The sequence below is a fragment of the Salminus brasiliensis genome, chromosome 4 (assembly GCF_030463535.1).
Source record: "Salminus brasiliensis chromosome 4, fSalBra1.hap2, whole genome shotgun sequence".
In the NCBI taxonomy this organism is placed as follows: domain Eukaryota; kingdom Metazoa; phylum Chordata; class Actinopteri; order Characiformes; family Bryconidae; genus Salminus; species Salminus brasiliensis.
The window spans coordinates 20186276-20202211 of NC_132881.1; the positions used below are offsets into that span (position 1 = coordinate 20186276).

General features: G+C 41.6%; 1 protein-coding gene across 4 annotated transcripts in view; it reads right to left on the reverse strand.

Annotated features, from left to right (window-relative positions):
• arfgef3 (ARFGEF family member 3) overlaps positions 1-15936 on the reverse strand; it is a 39316-nt gene that overhangs the window by 14847 nt on the left and 8533 nt on the right. For 3 of the 4 annotated variants that reach the window (XM_072677537.1, XM_072677536.1, XM_072677534.1), the window contains exons 6-19: positions 15611-15733; positions 14303-14348; positions 14053-14140; positions 13693-13797; positions 12770-13097; positions 11911-12023; positions 10393-11345; positions 9986-10152; positions 9585-9750; positions 9235-9342; positions 8755-8970; positions 8323-8433; positions 7109-7259; positions 127-429 (exon numbers count right to left, since the gene is read on the reverse strand). In XM_072677537.1, coding sequence (XP_072533638.1) covers positions 127-429; positions 7109-7259; positions 8323-8433; positions 8755-8970; positions 9235-9342; positions 9585-9750; positions 9986-10152; positions 10393-11345; positions 11911-12023; positions 12770-13097; positions 13693-13797; positions 14053-14140; positions 14303-14348; positions 15611-15733 — 2978 coding nt within the window. The remainder of the gene's footprint in view (positions 1-126; positions 430-7108; positions 7260-8322; positions 8434-8754; positions 8971-9234; positions 9343-9584; positions 9751-9985; positions 10153-10392; positions 11346-11910; positions 12024-12769; positions 13098-13692; positions 13798-14052; positions 14141-14302; positions 14349-15610; positions 15734-15936) is intronic. The other variant, XM_072677535.1, reaches the window with a different exon arrangement.

Consider the following 15936-nt stretch of genomic DNA (forward strand, 5'->3'; position numbering starts at 1 on the left):
CAATAAAATGAAATTAATATGAAAACTCTTAGCAATAACAACAGAAACTCAGACTCTACTGCAGTGGGGATGATTCAACTACAACATACAATAAAATTAAACAAAGACAAAGAGACTGTCTCATACCTGTCAGCCTGTGTAGAAAGTGTGCACACAGCCTTGGCAGCATTGGTGCCCGTGAGCAGACTCCCTCCCCGCAGGTCAAAGCCTTTCACCTGACTGCTCTCGCGTAGTAGCTCTTGAATTGACAATGGCTGGATCACTGGATTTCCCAGGCTCAGCTCCAGCTCCGGGACAGGCTCAGTGCTCAGCTCCAGTCCCGGGTCCACTGCTGTCACAACCTGCTGTGTCTGAGTGATGGCCAGAGGAGGCTGCGAGCTTCCATCACTGAAGTGAGTGTGCTCCAATGAGCTCACATATTCAATTACCCTGAAATATTTAGCTGTTTGTGAGTTCTGTTCATACAAAGATTTTAAAATTAAACAAGTCATTAAAATTTGTTCCTTTGAGTTTAATTTAAATCTGTAACATGAACAAATTGCAACATACACAAACAATTCAAGCTAAGTTTCTGTAAACAACAATGAAAATCATTTCGTTTAATATTTATATGTACATATCTGCTGATACCGATACATAAGCATTCATAAAATAAATTAAATGTTGAACATCTACTTCTCTAGCATTGCACAGAATATTTATCCTAAAGGGTTTCAAATGCCAAAACAATTATAAAATGCAAATATTTTAGCACAGTAGTCCAGTATCACCTATACGGTCTGCATTCTGGAGCATCAATTTGAAGTATGTTCTATCTGTTTTGATGTGAAATATTGCAGATTTTATTTAGTGGTGGTATTAATAGGTATTAATCTTTAGTTTATATACACTGCTCAAAAAAATAAAGGGAACACTCAAACAGCACATCCTAGATCTGAATGAATGAAATATTCTCATTGAATACTTTGTTCTGTACAAAGTTGAATGTGCTGACAACAAAATCACACAAAAATCATCAATGGAAATCAAATGTATTAACCAATGGAGGCCTGGATTTGGAGTCACACACAAAATTAAAGTGGAAAGACTCTACAGGCTGATCCAACTTTGATGTAATGTCCTTAAAACAAGTCAAAATGAGGCTCAGTATTGTGTGTGGCCTCCACGTGCCTGTATGACCTCCCTACAACTCCTGGGCATGCTCCTGATGAGGTGGCGGATGGTCTCCTGAGGGATCTCCTCCCAGACCTGGACTAAAGCGTCTGCCAACTCCTGGACAGTCTGTGGTGCAACGTGACGTTGGTGGATGGAGCGAGACATGATGTCCCAGATGTGCTCAATCGGATTCAGTTCTGGGGAACGGGCGGGCCAGTCCATAGCTTCAATGCCTTCATCTTGCAGGAACTGCTGACACACTCCAACCACATGAGGTCTAGCATTGTCCTGCATTAGGGGGAACCCAGGGCCAACCGCACCAGCATATGGTCTCACAAGGGGTCTGAGGATCTCATCTCCGTTAGGTAATGGCAGTCAGGCTACCTCTGGCGAGCACATGGAGGGCTGTGCGACCCTCCAAAGAAATGCCACCCCACACCATTACTGACCCACTGCCAAACCGGTCATGCTGAAGGAAGCAGATCGCTCTCCACAGCGCCTCCAGACTCGGTCACATCTGTGCCAAGTGTGAACCTGCTTTCATCTGTGAAGAGCACAGGGCGCCAGTGGCAAATTTGCCAATCCTGGTGTTCTTTGGCAAATGCCAAGCGTCCTGCATGGTGTTGGGCTGTGAGCACAACCCCCATCTGTGGACGTCGGGCCCTCATAGCATCCTCATGGAGTCAGTTTCTAACCATTTGTGCAGACACATGCACATTTGTGGCCTGCTGGAGGTCATTTTGCAGGGCTTTGGCAGTGCTCCTCCTGTTCCTCCTTGCACAAAGGCGGAGGTAGTGGTCCTGCTGCTGGGTCCCCACCTACAGAACCACTCCTTTATTCAGTGCGTCTTGCTAATTGCCAATAATTTCCACCTGTTGTCTATTCCATTTGCACAACAGCATGTGAAATTGATTGTCAATCAGTGTTGCTTCCTAAGTGGACAGTTTGATTTTGAGTTATATGGTGTTGTTTAAGTGTTCCCTTTATTTTTTTGAGCAGTGTATATAAACTAAAGATTAATACCTATTAATACCACCACTAAATAAAATCTGCAATATTTCACATCAGAACACATAGAACATACTTCAAATTGATGCTCCAGAATGCAGCTCATTCATGATACACAAGCAGAATGAATTTACATGTACATCGCTTGTAATGGAACAGCTATCCACCTGGGGAGCCAGAGGAAAGACCCGGATAGCAGTCTCAGATTATTTATCCTGGTGGAATATGCCACCAGGTGGCGAAAGAATAGAGAAAGAGGGGAATGCCCATGGCAACCAAAACAAGCGAGACAAAGAAATTAGAGAGCCACTAGTTGCTCTAAAAGAAGTGAAGAGAGCCTCTTGGGTACAAAGAGCCCAGAGAGGCAGAATAACTGTAGAGTGACTTAGACTCTGGGAGAATACAGATACTGGCATGATCTAGCTTTCAAAAAAATAATAATACAAAAATAAAAACTTAGAAAAGTCATAAAATGAACAGTAAAAGTAACTAAAAAAAAGTGTTCCCTGAGTTTTCAGTTGGTGTGTTGATGGCGGACTAAGGAAAATGTACCATGCATACACTTATTAAGGAAGGGGCGAAAGGAAGATGTCATGTCTTGCAACATTCCAAGGCACAAGAGCTATTCAGTCCCTGCTGAATACAATATACCTCTGGATGAAAGTGTGCAGTAAAGACTAGTGCACGAGAAAGAAAAACACCCCTAAAACATAATACTTCCACCACCATGCTTGACGGTGGGGATGGTGTTCTTAGGGTCACATTCTGTATTTTTTTTTTGTATTTTCTTTCTCCAAACACGTCGAGTTGAGTTGAGGCCAAAGAGCTCAATTTTGGCCTCATCTGACCACAGCACCTTCTCCCAGTCTCTCTCGGAGTCATTAATATGTTCATTGGCGAACTTGAGGCAGGCCTGGACATGAGCCTTCTTGAGCAGAGGAACCTTGCGTGCACTGCAGGATTTTAAACCATTACCTCTCAGTGTATTACCAATGTTTTTTTTGGAGACTGTGGTCCCAGCTGCCTTGAGATCATTAACCAGCTCCTCCAGTGTAGTTCTTGGCTTATTTTTAACCTTTCTCATGATCAATGAGACTCCACGAGGTGATTTCTTGCATGGAGCTCCAGGCCTAGGTCGATTGACACTCAATGTTGTACTTCTTCCACTTCCGAATAATTGCACCAACAGTTGTCACCTTCTCATCCAGCTTCTTACTTATGGCTTTGTAGCCCATTTCAGCCTTGTGTAGGTCAACAATTTTGCCCCTGACATCTTTAGACAGCTCTTTACTCTTGCCCATGGTGGAGATGTTAGAGTGTCACTGAGTCTCTAGGCAGGTGGCCTTTTACACAGGTGACAATTTGGGACAGGTGTCGCTCATGCAGGTAACGACTTCACTGAGATTAGGGTGTGTCAGTGGTCTGTGGGAGCCAACATTAGTCATGTTTTTTATGGGATCAAATACTTTTTGATTTTTTTTTCTAAATATTATTTCATTTTCTAGATTTTCTTTTTGATATTCCATCTCTCACTGTTAAAATGAAGCTACCATAAAAATCATGGACTTATTATTTGTCAGAGTAAAAACTTACAAAATCAGTGGGGGATCAAATACTTATTTCCTCCACTGTATATACATTTAGGTCTTTAAAAAAACAGTAGCAGTCCTTTACATTCTAGCACAAAAGACTGAAAACCAATGTAATGGTGCTAGAATTGATGTGTTCTCTCTTATGTGTTGCTGTTAAGACTCTGGCTGCAGCATTCTGAACAAGCTGCAGCTTATCAATCATCTTGTTTTGCAGCCCAGTGAACAGTAGATTTAGTAGTTGATTCCTGAGAGAGATGATCCTAGGGATGTCACAAGAATCAATACTTTGATACCAAACCAATATCAACATTCTAAAAACATTATAGTACTAGTTTCTATGGTATTGTTACATTCAAGAGGGTTTTTTTTAAAGATGTTTTTTTATTTTGTCTGTTTATTTGTTTGCATGCATTCTCACTTCCTTCCATTCTCTCGCTGTCCTGATTGTACATAGTCTACAAGTGTTACTGCTGATGGAGAAGCAGTGGTGTGCACTGATTGGTTGGGCTGATGAAGGGGGGAGGTTTATACATTTGGTGACAAGCTCCTTTGGGGCTCCTTCCCTTTTTATGCTTCTAAGAGTGCACATGCATAATGTTGCATAAAGCAGATGGGCCTGCTCTATGTGTAGTTGCTAGTCTTTTATGGTATTTAAACATCTTCGAGAATCTTTGATTCTTTGTACAGATCTAAATGTCTGTCTTTGGGGTGCTTAGATAAGTTCGAGGTGTTCCTTCCTTTTATTCCAAAATGCTCCTTCCAACTTCAACTTGTCTGCAAATTATTTTGTTTACACATGTGGTCAGTTAGTTAGTAATCTAATGATTTCAATATGAAAAAGGCTTTAGGGTCTGTTATAGCCACCAGGGAAATCGCTGTTTTTGTGCTGCTGCTGTTGGATTTGGCAGACAGGCTCTTCAGTTACCACCTTTATAGACCATACAGTGTGTGTAGAATTATTAGGCAAGTTGTATTTGAGAGGATTCTTTTTATTATTATAACAACAACTATGTTCTCAATCAACCCAAAAAGAATATTTTTGGAAGTTGGAGTGTTTTTTTTTTTTTTGGGAGGATCTTGGGAGGATATCTGTTTGTGCAGGTAACTATTACTGTACAGAATTATTAGTCAACTTTATAAAAAACAAATATATACCCATCTCACTTGTTTATTTTCACCAGGTAAACCAATATAACAACACAAAATGTAGAAATAAACATTTCTGACATTCAAAAACAAAACCAAAAACAAATCAGTGACCAATATAGCCACCTTTCTTTACGATGACACTCAAAAGCCTTCCATCCATAGATTCTGTCAGTTGCTTGATCTGTTTACGATCAACATTGCGTGCAGCAAACACCACAGCCTCCCAGACACTGTTCAGAGAGGTGTACTGTTTTCCCTCCCTGTAGATCTCATATGTCATGAGGGACCACAGGTTCTCTATGGGTTCAGATCAGGTGAACAAGGGGGTCATCATTTTTTCTTCTTTTATACCCTTACTGCCAAGCCACGCTGTGGAGTATTTCGATGCATGTAATGGAGCATTGTCCTGCATGAAAAGTTTTTCTTGAATGATACCGACATCTTTCTGTACCACTGCTTGAAGAAAGTGTCTTCCAGAAACTGGCAGTAGGTCTGGGAGTTGAGCTTCACTCCATCCTCAACCCGAAAAGGTCCCACAAGTTCATCTTTGATGATTCCAGCCCATACCAGTACCCCACCTCCACCTTGCTGGCGTCGGAGTGGAGCTATCTGCCCTTTACTGATCCAGCCTCAGGCCCATCCATCTGGCCCATCAAGAGTCACTCGCATTTCATCAGTCCATAAAACCTTAAATCAGTCTTAAGATAAAACGTCAAGACTGGGCCAAGAAATATCTTATGTTTCTTGTTCAAAGGTGGTCGTTTTTCAGCCTTCCTTACCTTGGCCATGTCCCTGAGTATCGCACACCTTGTGCTTTTTGATACTCCAGTAACGTTGCAGCTCTGAAACATGGCAAAACTGGTGGCAAATGGCATCTTGGCAGCTTCACGCTTGATTTTCCTCAATTCATGGGCAGTTATTTTGCGCCTTATTTTTCCAACACGTTTCTTGCGACCCTGTTGCCTATTTGCCATGAAACGCTTGATTGTTCGGTAATCACGCTTCAAAAGTTTGTCAATTTCAAGACTGCTGCATCCCTCTGCAAGACATCTCACAATTTTTGACTTTTCAGAGTCCGTCAAATCTCTCTTCTGACCCATTTTGCCAAAGGAAAGGAAGTTGCTTAATAATTAAGCACACCTTATATAGGGTGTTGATGTCATTAGACCACACACCTTCTCATTACAGAGAAGCACATCACCTGATTTACTTGATTGGTAGTTGGCTTTTAAGCCTATAGAGCTTGGAGTAGGACAACATGTATAAAAAGGATGATGTGATCAAAATACTCATTTGCCTAATAATTCTGCACACAGTGTACATATTTATTAGCCAAGAGTGAAGAACAGCTGGTTATTTGCCTTTATACTGTCGACATCCATTATTTTGTATCCATGCAACATTTTACAGCCAGCTTTGCAACAGATCCCATGCTTTTCCTGTACCTTGGATACAGAAATGTTACTGCAGGAGATTGCTGACAGATCACAATCACTCATCCCAACCTGGTTACTTGACATAAACCACTCTTAATGACTTTGTTTTCATCTCCCAGGCTTGTGTTTAGAGATTTTTAACAGTCGTGCAAGTTAGTTCAATCTAGTGTTATATAATTCCCAGAGGTAGATATTATAAACTGTAGTGAATTAAGCCGTAAAAAGTAAACATTATCATGCTTTATGTGATCCCCGCACACACACTGATATCCAACACTGACACACCACCATCGTCCATTACACTATAATTTTACGAGCTGCAGCGAGAGTGAGCGACAAGGGGGGATTGGGTGCGTTTGTGAAATTACCATATTTACCCTAATATTGCATACCATGTATTCTCTATGCAACTGCATGTACCAAACCATGCCATACATATGATCACAGTATGGTCTATTTCCATTTTATTTCAAATTACGAAAACACGATGGATCGCCCTGTTGGGAATGTTCCCATCTGTTAACATTAACAGATCGCTACCTTACAAGACTAGCAGGAACAAACTGTAACTTACACTTTCTGTTAAAATAAATGACCTAGCCTTTTGCATTTGGCAGTTTTTATTGCTTTTGTTTTACGTTGAACTGTACCATAACATTTGTGTACCATTACCCCCTAATGGTAACAGTTAAATGTGCTACAACACAATGCTAAAAGCTAACTTAACTGACAAGTCATTCGGTTAGATAAAAGCTTGTGAACTTGTACCTGAAGACATGTGGCCAGCAGTCATGATTATGACTGCCCATCTCCAAACCCACGGTAAGGATGGCGTCCATGCAGAGCACGTGAGCTGTATGCAGCCTCACTCCTTGACAACGACCCATCTGCTCCAGCTTTTGTTCCATCCGCTGTTTAACTGTAACCAGCACACAGAACTGCCTATTAATGCCAGCATCCTATCCAATCACCAGCACTATAACAGCACTTTATACAGATATTATTCAGTACTTTCTGTATGTGCCTTTAAGACTAATATACGTAACATGATTGGCTCTGATATAACTCTGAACAGGCAGATATATGTAAATGTTTTCATGCAAGACTCAAAACAGACTGTGGGTACTGTTTCTGGAGCTTAGATTCTACATGTTGCCTGTATGAACAATATTCATATTTGCATATTATATGAAACTTAAATTAAAAGTCAAGGTAAAAACTTTGGCAAGCAGTAAAGCACTGTGCAGTGCTCTATACTGGATAACGGAATTCATACACCATTTGTAATAATAAAAAATCCACCACTAGTTTTTGGACTTCCACTATGATTACCACAAAACAAGAAACAAAACTAACAGTACACATATATTACATAAATATGCAGCATTATATTTTGCATCACTTTTCACATCCTTTCAGATTGATCAAAAAATGACCTAAAGCATTATGTCTTGATCTTGATATAAATGTAAGACTAGAACTATCTTGCCTGTGGTAAGAAACACCATTTTGGTTGTTTTGGCTTGATCCGCCAGCACACTGAATTTGAATTAAAATTGTTACATTTTGGAGTTGCTTGTAGACATTTCTACAAGGAGAATAAGGAGAATAATTTACACTGTATAAGAAAGTATTCAAAACAGTATTACAGTATTATTTGAAAATTCACCAGATGAAACTACTAGCAGGCTACAGGACCAAAAAGACCACAATATTTGCAAAATAGCACATAACAATGCCTATAAGACTCCAAAGCCTCCTAAACAAGAAGTAAATGAAAATTGTTACCATACTACTTTAACATAGAATTACCAGGAATATTACACAGCATTTGGGCGTGGATGACCTCAAGTATTTGCAGATTATATGCATTTATATTCCACTTTACTATACTTTACTAAAATAATATGTGTGTACTAAATGTATATGAAAGGTCCAGGCTTTGTGTTGTGTACAGGTTTAGTGTGCATGTGTGTGTGTACCTTGAGTAATGGCATCTCCAGCCTCAGCCAGATCCCTCTCCTCTTTCTCCTCCTGTACACAGGAAGCTGCTGCCATCTGGGCTACAGCTGATGCGCAGTTGGCAGCTACACCTTAATGCACACACATAATCAGTGCTCAGAGAATTAAACAGCAGGCAAGCTTGTTCCCCACAAGCTGTTTTGTGTCAAGACGCCACACATCATTTTCTTCATAAGAAAGACATCGTTTTTTTGGCAAAATGACACAATATATAATTATTATTTGTCAGTGAACATTTACCATCATACTAGTGGTTTCAGGCATATTCTTGAGCAAAGTTTACTAGTTCAAGACATGCTCAGCAATGACAACATATCCACAGAGGTCAGATTTCTTCAAACATAACTGCTATCATCTATGTCATTTCTATGTGACAAGGTGCAGGCTGTTACCTAGAGCACAGCTGAGCGCAGCGGCCTTACGCAGGCCGTCCAGGCTGAGGCAGATGGTGTCTCTTTCTCTCTGGTTCTGCACCTTCACCCCTTCTGCACCAAGGATGAAGGCAAGACCCCGTGAACTGCCCGCCATGCGGCCAGTCAGGGGTGTAGACAGTGTATCAATCAGGTTTTTCCAGCAGCCGGACAGGATGTAGCGGGCAAACACCATGCCTGTGGGAAAATGGAACAATTACTGCATGTGTGTGACATTTGTATGCTCATAATGCAAGGTATATGTGAACAGTAGAGAAGCACAGAACAACCACCATTTAGTCAATTAGCTGTACATGCTCTCCAACTACAAAAAAGTCTTTAATCGTCCAAGGGTTTTGCTTTATCCTGGTTAGCAGCTGCTGTCATGGGAACAAGAAGGCCTAACTGCCTGTTCTGAGAGCTCATGAAAGAAGTGTACACATACGCATACAGGAAATGTACCTGCTATCATGGTGTCACTGCCATTCTTATCACTTGTAAAGGGTGACTGTGTGGAGGCCCTTCTGATCAGCTGACCTCCAATACCGCTGCTTCCAAGACCATCAATATCTACAGCAAGAAAAAAAAAGTGTCAGTTAAGTCTGTTTGACATCATATTGGATTCATCTTCAAAAATGCTCCTTCACATGCTTGATGAGTGGGGAGTTGAGGAAAGCAATGTGCCAACACACTGCATTTATATGCTTTCACAAAGAATGTGGAACCCCAATTTTTCTTTTTATGATGTTTGAGCAAGTTTAATTTAAGTCATGCCCAGCTCCACATGAACACTTATGAACAGTGAACGTTACCAGTGAGCATGGTAATGAGGGGTAAAGAGTGGTCCTCAGGAGAGCCCCAGTAGCCAGCTTCCCCCAGCAGGTTCCTCTCTAACACTTGGTGGTACAGTTCTTCTATCCAGGCTTGAGAGAGCACCACCAACACTCCACTGCTTTGGATCTGACGCACAAACTCTTTCTGTAGAGACAGATCAGGGCACATAGTGTACATTTCTCTATCAGAACTATTGTAACTGAACTGGGGTAGAGTTTTGCATTACTTCTGCAAATAACAGTTCCTATAAAAAAAAATTATATGGCTAACAAAAAGTAGTGTCAGTATGAAGTCATATACATCTAACATATAAACAACATACTGCTTATTTAGACACTTTATGAAAAAGCCTTTTTGAGAGGTTACTGTATGCTCTTACCAGTGTGACCAGGGCGGGTGTGGGCTTCCGGTGGTAGTAGTCACAGGTGCAAAGTTTGAGGTTAAGGAGCAAGGCATAGTAAGACACCAAGTACAGTCCATCAGCGTTCATCAGTGCTTGGCAACTTAGATTCTCACTGCCATCAAAGCCAGGAGAGCAGATGCCACCTGCAGTGCAAGAAAATGACACAAATGCCAGCACTGACTTCAGTCTCTGCTGGCTTTTGATACAGCCAATATTTTAGAGCTGCAAAATAATGTTATGATTGTAAAAGTGGAACAGCCCTATAAGCTTTCTTTAATTAACAGCATCACTATGTCTATATCTTGACATGACTACCCTCTTGAGCAAAGTATATGTCTGCTTATTATAATCAGAAAATTATCTGCTGTGTTTTGCTAATGTACCTGCTTGTAAGCCAGAGCAGAAGGTGGAGGAGAAGTTTTGGAGCGAGACATCTATATTGGTTGCGTTGTGCAAGGCTAGCAGGCGTGGAAGCAGGGCAGCCAGAGACTGGACAAAAAGCCGGGCACTCTGCTGGTCCGCCTCCTGATTCTTCAGTAGTTTAAGTGAGAGCGCAGCCGTTCGCAAGGAACGGTGGCCTGGGCAGTCACGTGGTGTCTGTTCCTCGTCGGCCAGTGAGCAGTTGTCTGAGCCCATGTCAGACACATCTGAGCGGCCTGAGTCCTTCTCAGCAGCCATAGAGTATTGATCACACGAGTCAAATTCAGTCCGTGACAGTTCTTGCTCATCCATGCTGAAGTTGCTCTCACTGTAGTGTGATCCGTGCGACCGTGCCCGAGATTCCACTGATAGGAAATTGGTGATGTCAGGATATGCCAGGCCATGGCTGCGTTGGACCACATCAGGAGGGGCGGTGTTAGCTGAAGCTTGAGAGCCGGCACTTTCCCGTGCGCACGTCGGGAGGTCTGGGGCTGCCCCCGCTGCTCCTTTGCAGGAGGAAGGCGAGGGCAGCCGTGGCTCCTCACCACACTCCTCCGGAGTGGTCTGACTCAGCTCTCCCTCCAGGGTGGTCTGTCCTGTGTCCGTGGTAACACTGATACTGATGTCAGGGCTGCGCTCAGCAATACCCAGTTCCCAGGGAGCATTCTCAGAAGACAGCACACGGCGCTGCCAGCGAAAGTCAGCCTCATTCAGCTCCACAGATTCCCGTGACGACTCCACACCCTCTTTCAAGTCATCCAATCGCCTCAGCAGAAGCTGTGCCTGGTCTGGCTGCAAGCCCCGTCCCTGACTGAGCTCATCCAAAGCACTCAGTAAGGCACAAGCACAGGAAACGGAGGAATAACAGGCCTCAATACCCCCCTTCATACATGCCTCTGTCATCCCATCCATCACCCTGAAGAATCAGTACACAAGAGTCATTGGTCTCCAAAGTCTCCAAACTCAACAGCGTTACAGAGTTACAAACTAACGCGCAAAATTTTTCACAATTTCAATCAACCTTTACATTCACTCAGGAGTACAACTTAAACTAAAAGCAACGTTATATTACATAGAAAACAAAATAAGCATAGCCAATATAAAATGGTAAGTAATAAAGTAATAAGTTATAAAACATAAAAGTGAAAAGTAAAATAGTAAATATCAAGTTAAATAATTACTGGCAGTGCGGAGGTTAGAAAATTAGAAATTAATTAGAAACTAAAAGTACGGTTACTCAAAGCAGCAAAACCCCCCCGGCACATGGCAGTTGATCCAGCCACTGAAGCGAGTCTCATAATTACCATTATTTATAGACATCACTGAACTGATATTCGCTGGCATTTGACTGGAGAGTGTTTAATAAATAAGAGAATGCACGTAAATTAAGTATATATATATATATATATAGAGAGAGAGAGAGAGAGAGAGAAAACTGGACCCAAAATCAAACCCTTAGAGAGATAACGACAGACACTTACAATTTAAGGAGGTCAAGATGTGATTTTCGTTTTGAAAATGATCTTTTCCGGGTCTCAGGCTCAAGAACACATGGACCAGACAGGTCAAACAAACGCTGTGGGCTTCCAAGGATCTGAACAGCAGACAGCGGACATTATCTTATTAACCCTTTTACAATAATGATTGTTACAATGGTACACTTTTATTTGTTATATACAAATGGCAACAAATGCTTTATTTGTCTTTTTTTAAGCATTTCACACAACATCCAATGTATGTAGTAGGTAAAATTGGTTGTACCGACATAAATGATGCGCTGCATACCGAACACTGCCGAAGGTCAACATTCATGCAGAATCATTGTGTAGAGACAAGCAAAGCTTCTATCGAGTATGAGAAAACAAACAGCTACAAGCAAGCACTGCTCATCTGTTTACTGTTTTTTTATATATATGCACACCAAATTCAGACTCTGCTTGTTATGTAATTTGAATGTGATATTAAAATTGTGGTAATCTTAAGTTACTGCAATTAGAAAAGGAGTATTATTATTATTATTATTATTATTATTATGCGATAATTGTGACCGGCCTACTGATTATTAGCCTGCATGTGCAAGGAAATTAATACTTCAATAAGTAACAGCACATAATTAGTGGAAGTTCAATCCACTTCAGTTCTTTAGAAGTCATACAAAGGTCTCTGTGGCAGTGACCTGGACATAGATTAAGCCTAGTCTTGGACTACATTGTGGCGGAAATGGTCAGTCGGCACTGCAAATAATTACATTTAGGCTTAATCTCTGGAAAACTGACCTTAAAGTCTGTGAAACTGACCTTAAAATAAAAAATATACATTTAAAAATGAATTAAGTATCACCTCTTTCATGATCTTGATGGCCTCCACTCTATGCTGCGGGGGTGGGTAGAGCAGGATGCGGTGGTACAAAGACTGTAACACAGGCTTCATGGACTCTACACAGCCTACCAGCCGGACCAACTCTGCAGCTATGTAGCAGATGGTGCGGACCACTGGCCCGATCATGGCTGGGGCACTGGAAGAGCACCCAGACCCTCTGCCCTGGTCAATGACCCCCGCACCAGAAGCAGGGTCAGACTCCTGGTATGGCCCTCCATGAGCAGAAGTGATTGTTTTATCATTAACAGGGTTCCCCATGATCACCACCACTGTTGGACACAGCTCTTTCCTGTAGCATGGAAGTCAAAAACGTGATGTAAATATAGACAGACTACATAAAATGTTCCTTTTATATGGGAGTGTGACAGAGAAGAACATCTTCTCATCAATGTTTTCTTTGATTAAGAAGTTTATTAATTGTAAATCAATGACCGGACAATATCTATTCAAAGATATTGCAGTCAGGGGTGGCAAAGTTAAAAATCATCCCTAGGATTTTGTTCAAACTGCCTGGGCAGCTCTAGTTAGCTCAGACCAGCAGTCATTCTGCTCCAGAAAGTAAAAACTCTCCCCAAGATTCCCCAAAAATAGTAAAAAACCCTCCCCAAGATTACAACAGGTTGGGCAGCTCTAGTTAACCAGCAGCAGAGCTGTCCAGGCAGTTGGAACAAAATCCTGGAAAACAAATGACTTTATAGACCTATATTTACCACTTCTGACTGCAACTGATAGGATTTGAGTGGCTGATGTACTATGTTGGATGTAGTAGTTTTGCTAGTTAGTGCTAGTGAGTAACTACAGGGTAATCACACCACACAAACATTAATAATATAGAATTTTGAGCTTAAAATGAGCTTTATACAACATCTGAACTAAAGGATTACCAGACAAGATCTGTGAAGCTGCGGTGCTGATGCATTGTAGGAGGGCAGCTGCTGAGCATGGCTAGAATGCACTCCAGATACAGCAGCTGCAGCAGCTGATTCTCACTGTTGAGGAGTTAAACAAAAGCAGATACATAATATAGTTCACCTCTGCTCTCAAAGCCAGATCACACAAAGCAGAAGCAGAGAGAGTGCAAACATAATGACTAGAGGCAAACGCCTGCCACAAACTCAGTTAGCACTGATTAAATTTTATTAAACACATTTTAAGAACAGCATTGTTAAAACAAAATGCACAATAGTAAGCATCAAGCCACAAATAATTTAGCTCAACCAGCTTCCCCTTAAGCAGATGCTTACTTTGAAATAGACTCCAATTTTTCGCAGAACACAGTGAGGACAGTTACCACGTCCTCATACAGCGCAGCAGTGGTTGGAGAGATGTCTACTGTTAAACACACCCCCACCCACCCACCCACCCACACACACACACACACACCCACACACACACACACACAAAATTACTAAAAAATATACAAATCATATACACTGGAGACACATTCATGTAACTAGTTGATGGCTTGCATTCTATCAGTGGGATCAAACATACCTCTGCGCTGAGATGTAGGCACAGAGCACCCCACTCCATCTGCTCCCTACAAACATTACACAACAGAGTACTATTTAATATTTTTTAATATTATCTATAAAACATTAAAACACAAATATACCACGGTTGTTGTTTATAATGAGGTAATATTTCTTAATTACATAAATTTTATTTACGTGCTAATAGGGATGCCTGGTTCGATTGTGGTGCATCTGCAATAAATTATTGTATATTCATGCGGGGAAATGCACTCCCTCTATGTATTTACTTTAGAATTATGGCTGAATTATTAGAAATAAATCAACAACTTCAGAGTGTGTACCAACACACACAAACAAAGTGATTTTAATGTAGTGGCCAGACAAACTAGATTATAAGATATTAAATACACAAAAAAGGTAATTAGGTCATTTAAAAAGAAAATAAATCAGTCCAGAATACATATTGAAGTATTAATGAGCAGCATGTCTAAACCCAATCTGTAAGACAGTAATATTTATAGAAACAGAACAGAACAAATTTGGCATTGGCCAATACTCAGCATTAAGGATCAGGGAGCAAAAAAATTGGATTGGGACATCTCTATCATGTTAGGGGTAGCTCTAGGACAAGGCCTTCTCCTGCCACCAGGGGGAGGCCCCAAGTCACGCCAGCCAGCAATCAACCACAATGCACCACACCTGGGTGAAATGCTATATAAGATCCAGTTGCCCACTGCTGGATCTTTTGACTCTTGTTGAGTGCTTTTATCAGCCACCTTCTCGAGTTAAAGGCTGAGTGGATCTCACTCTCCTTTGTGTGTTCCTCCTGTGTTTGTTTCCCTCAGAGCACCCCCCCTTTTCCTCGAGTTCCCTGTGTTTATGCAGTGTCTATGTGTGTGTGTGTGTGTGTGTGTGTGTGTGTTTGCACACAATCACTTGTTTAACAGAGGAAGGCAGTAGGGTCTGCCTTCCCTGTAACCTCTCAGTTCTCTTATTTCTTTTGGGAAGTTTTCGAGGTAGCCAGCGTTTTCCCCTGGCAGCCTTTATTTGTTTTCCCGCCTTTCCCCTCCGCATTAGACGCAGCGTTTGTTTTCTTTCCAACCGTTGTCAAACCCACCCTTTTAAGTGCCGCCTGTTGGCCGCTTTCATAACTGCCGTTTTAGGTGGCCTGGGTTCAAACCTCGCTGTAGGTGAGCACCATAAACACACATTACATAAACACTTTTATTTTATTTCACACACTGAACTGCAAAAAACAATGCACTAAATCCACTTATCCAGGATGACAGTGTGTGTGTGTTCGCTCACATCTTGATGGGTGACTCACCAAGCCCTCCTGTCTGTGGTGGAGTTGAAGAGGGAGATCTCCAAGTATCTGACTGAGTGTGGCCCTCACTGCTGTGTTGATGCTGCGCTGATGACAACTCGATATGTAGGTCTCGATACACAGCTGTAGACCATGCATATACACACACACACACACACACACACACAAACACAAACACACACTTAATTCACCAAAACCCACATCAACCCTTGAGTCCTATAGTGTAGTATAGGACTAGTTTAGTGGTCCTTCCTATTTGGACAGGATTAAATGTACATGACATCCTGGGGTAAGTCTCTCTATAAGAACAGCTCCTAAGTTTATCC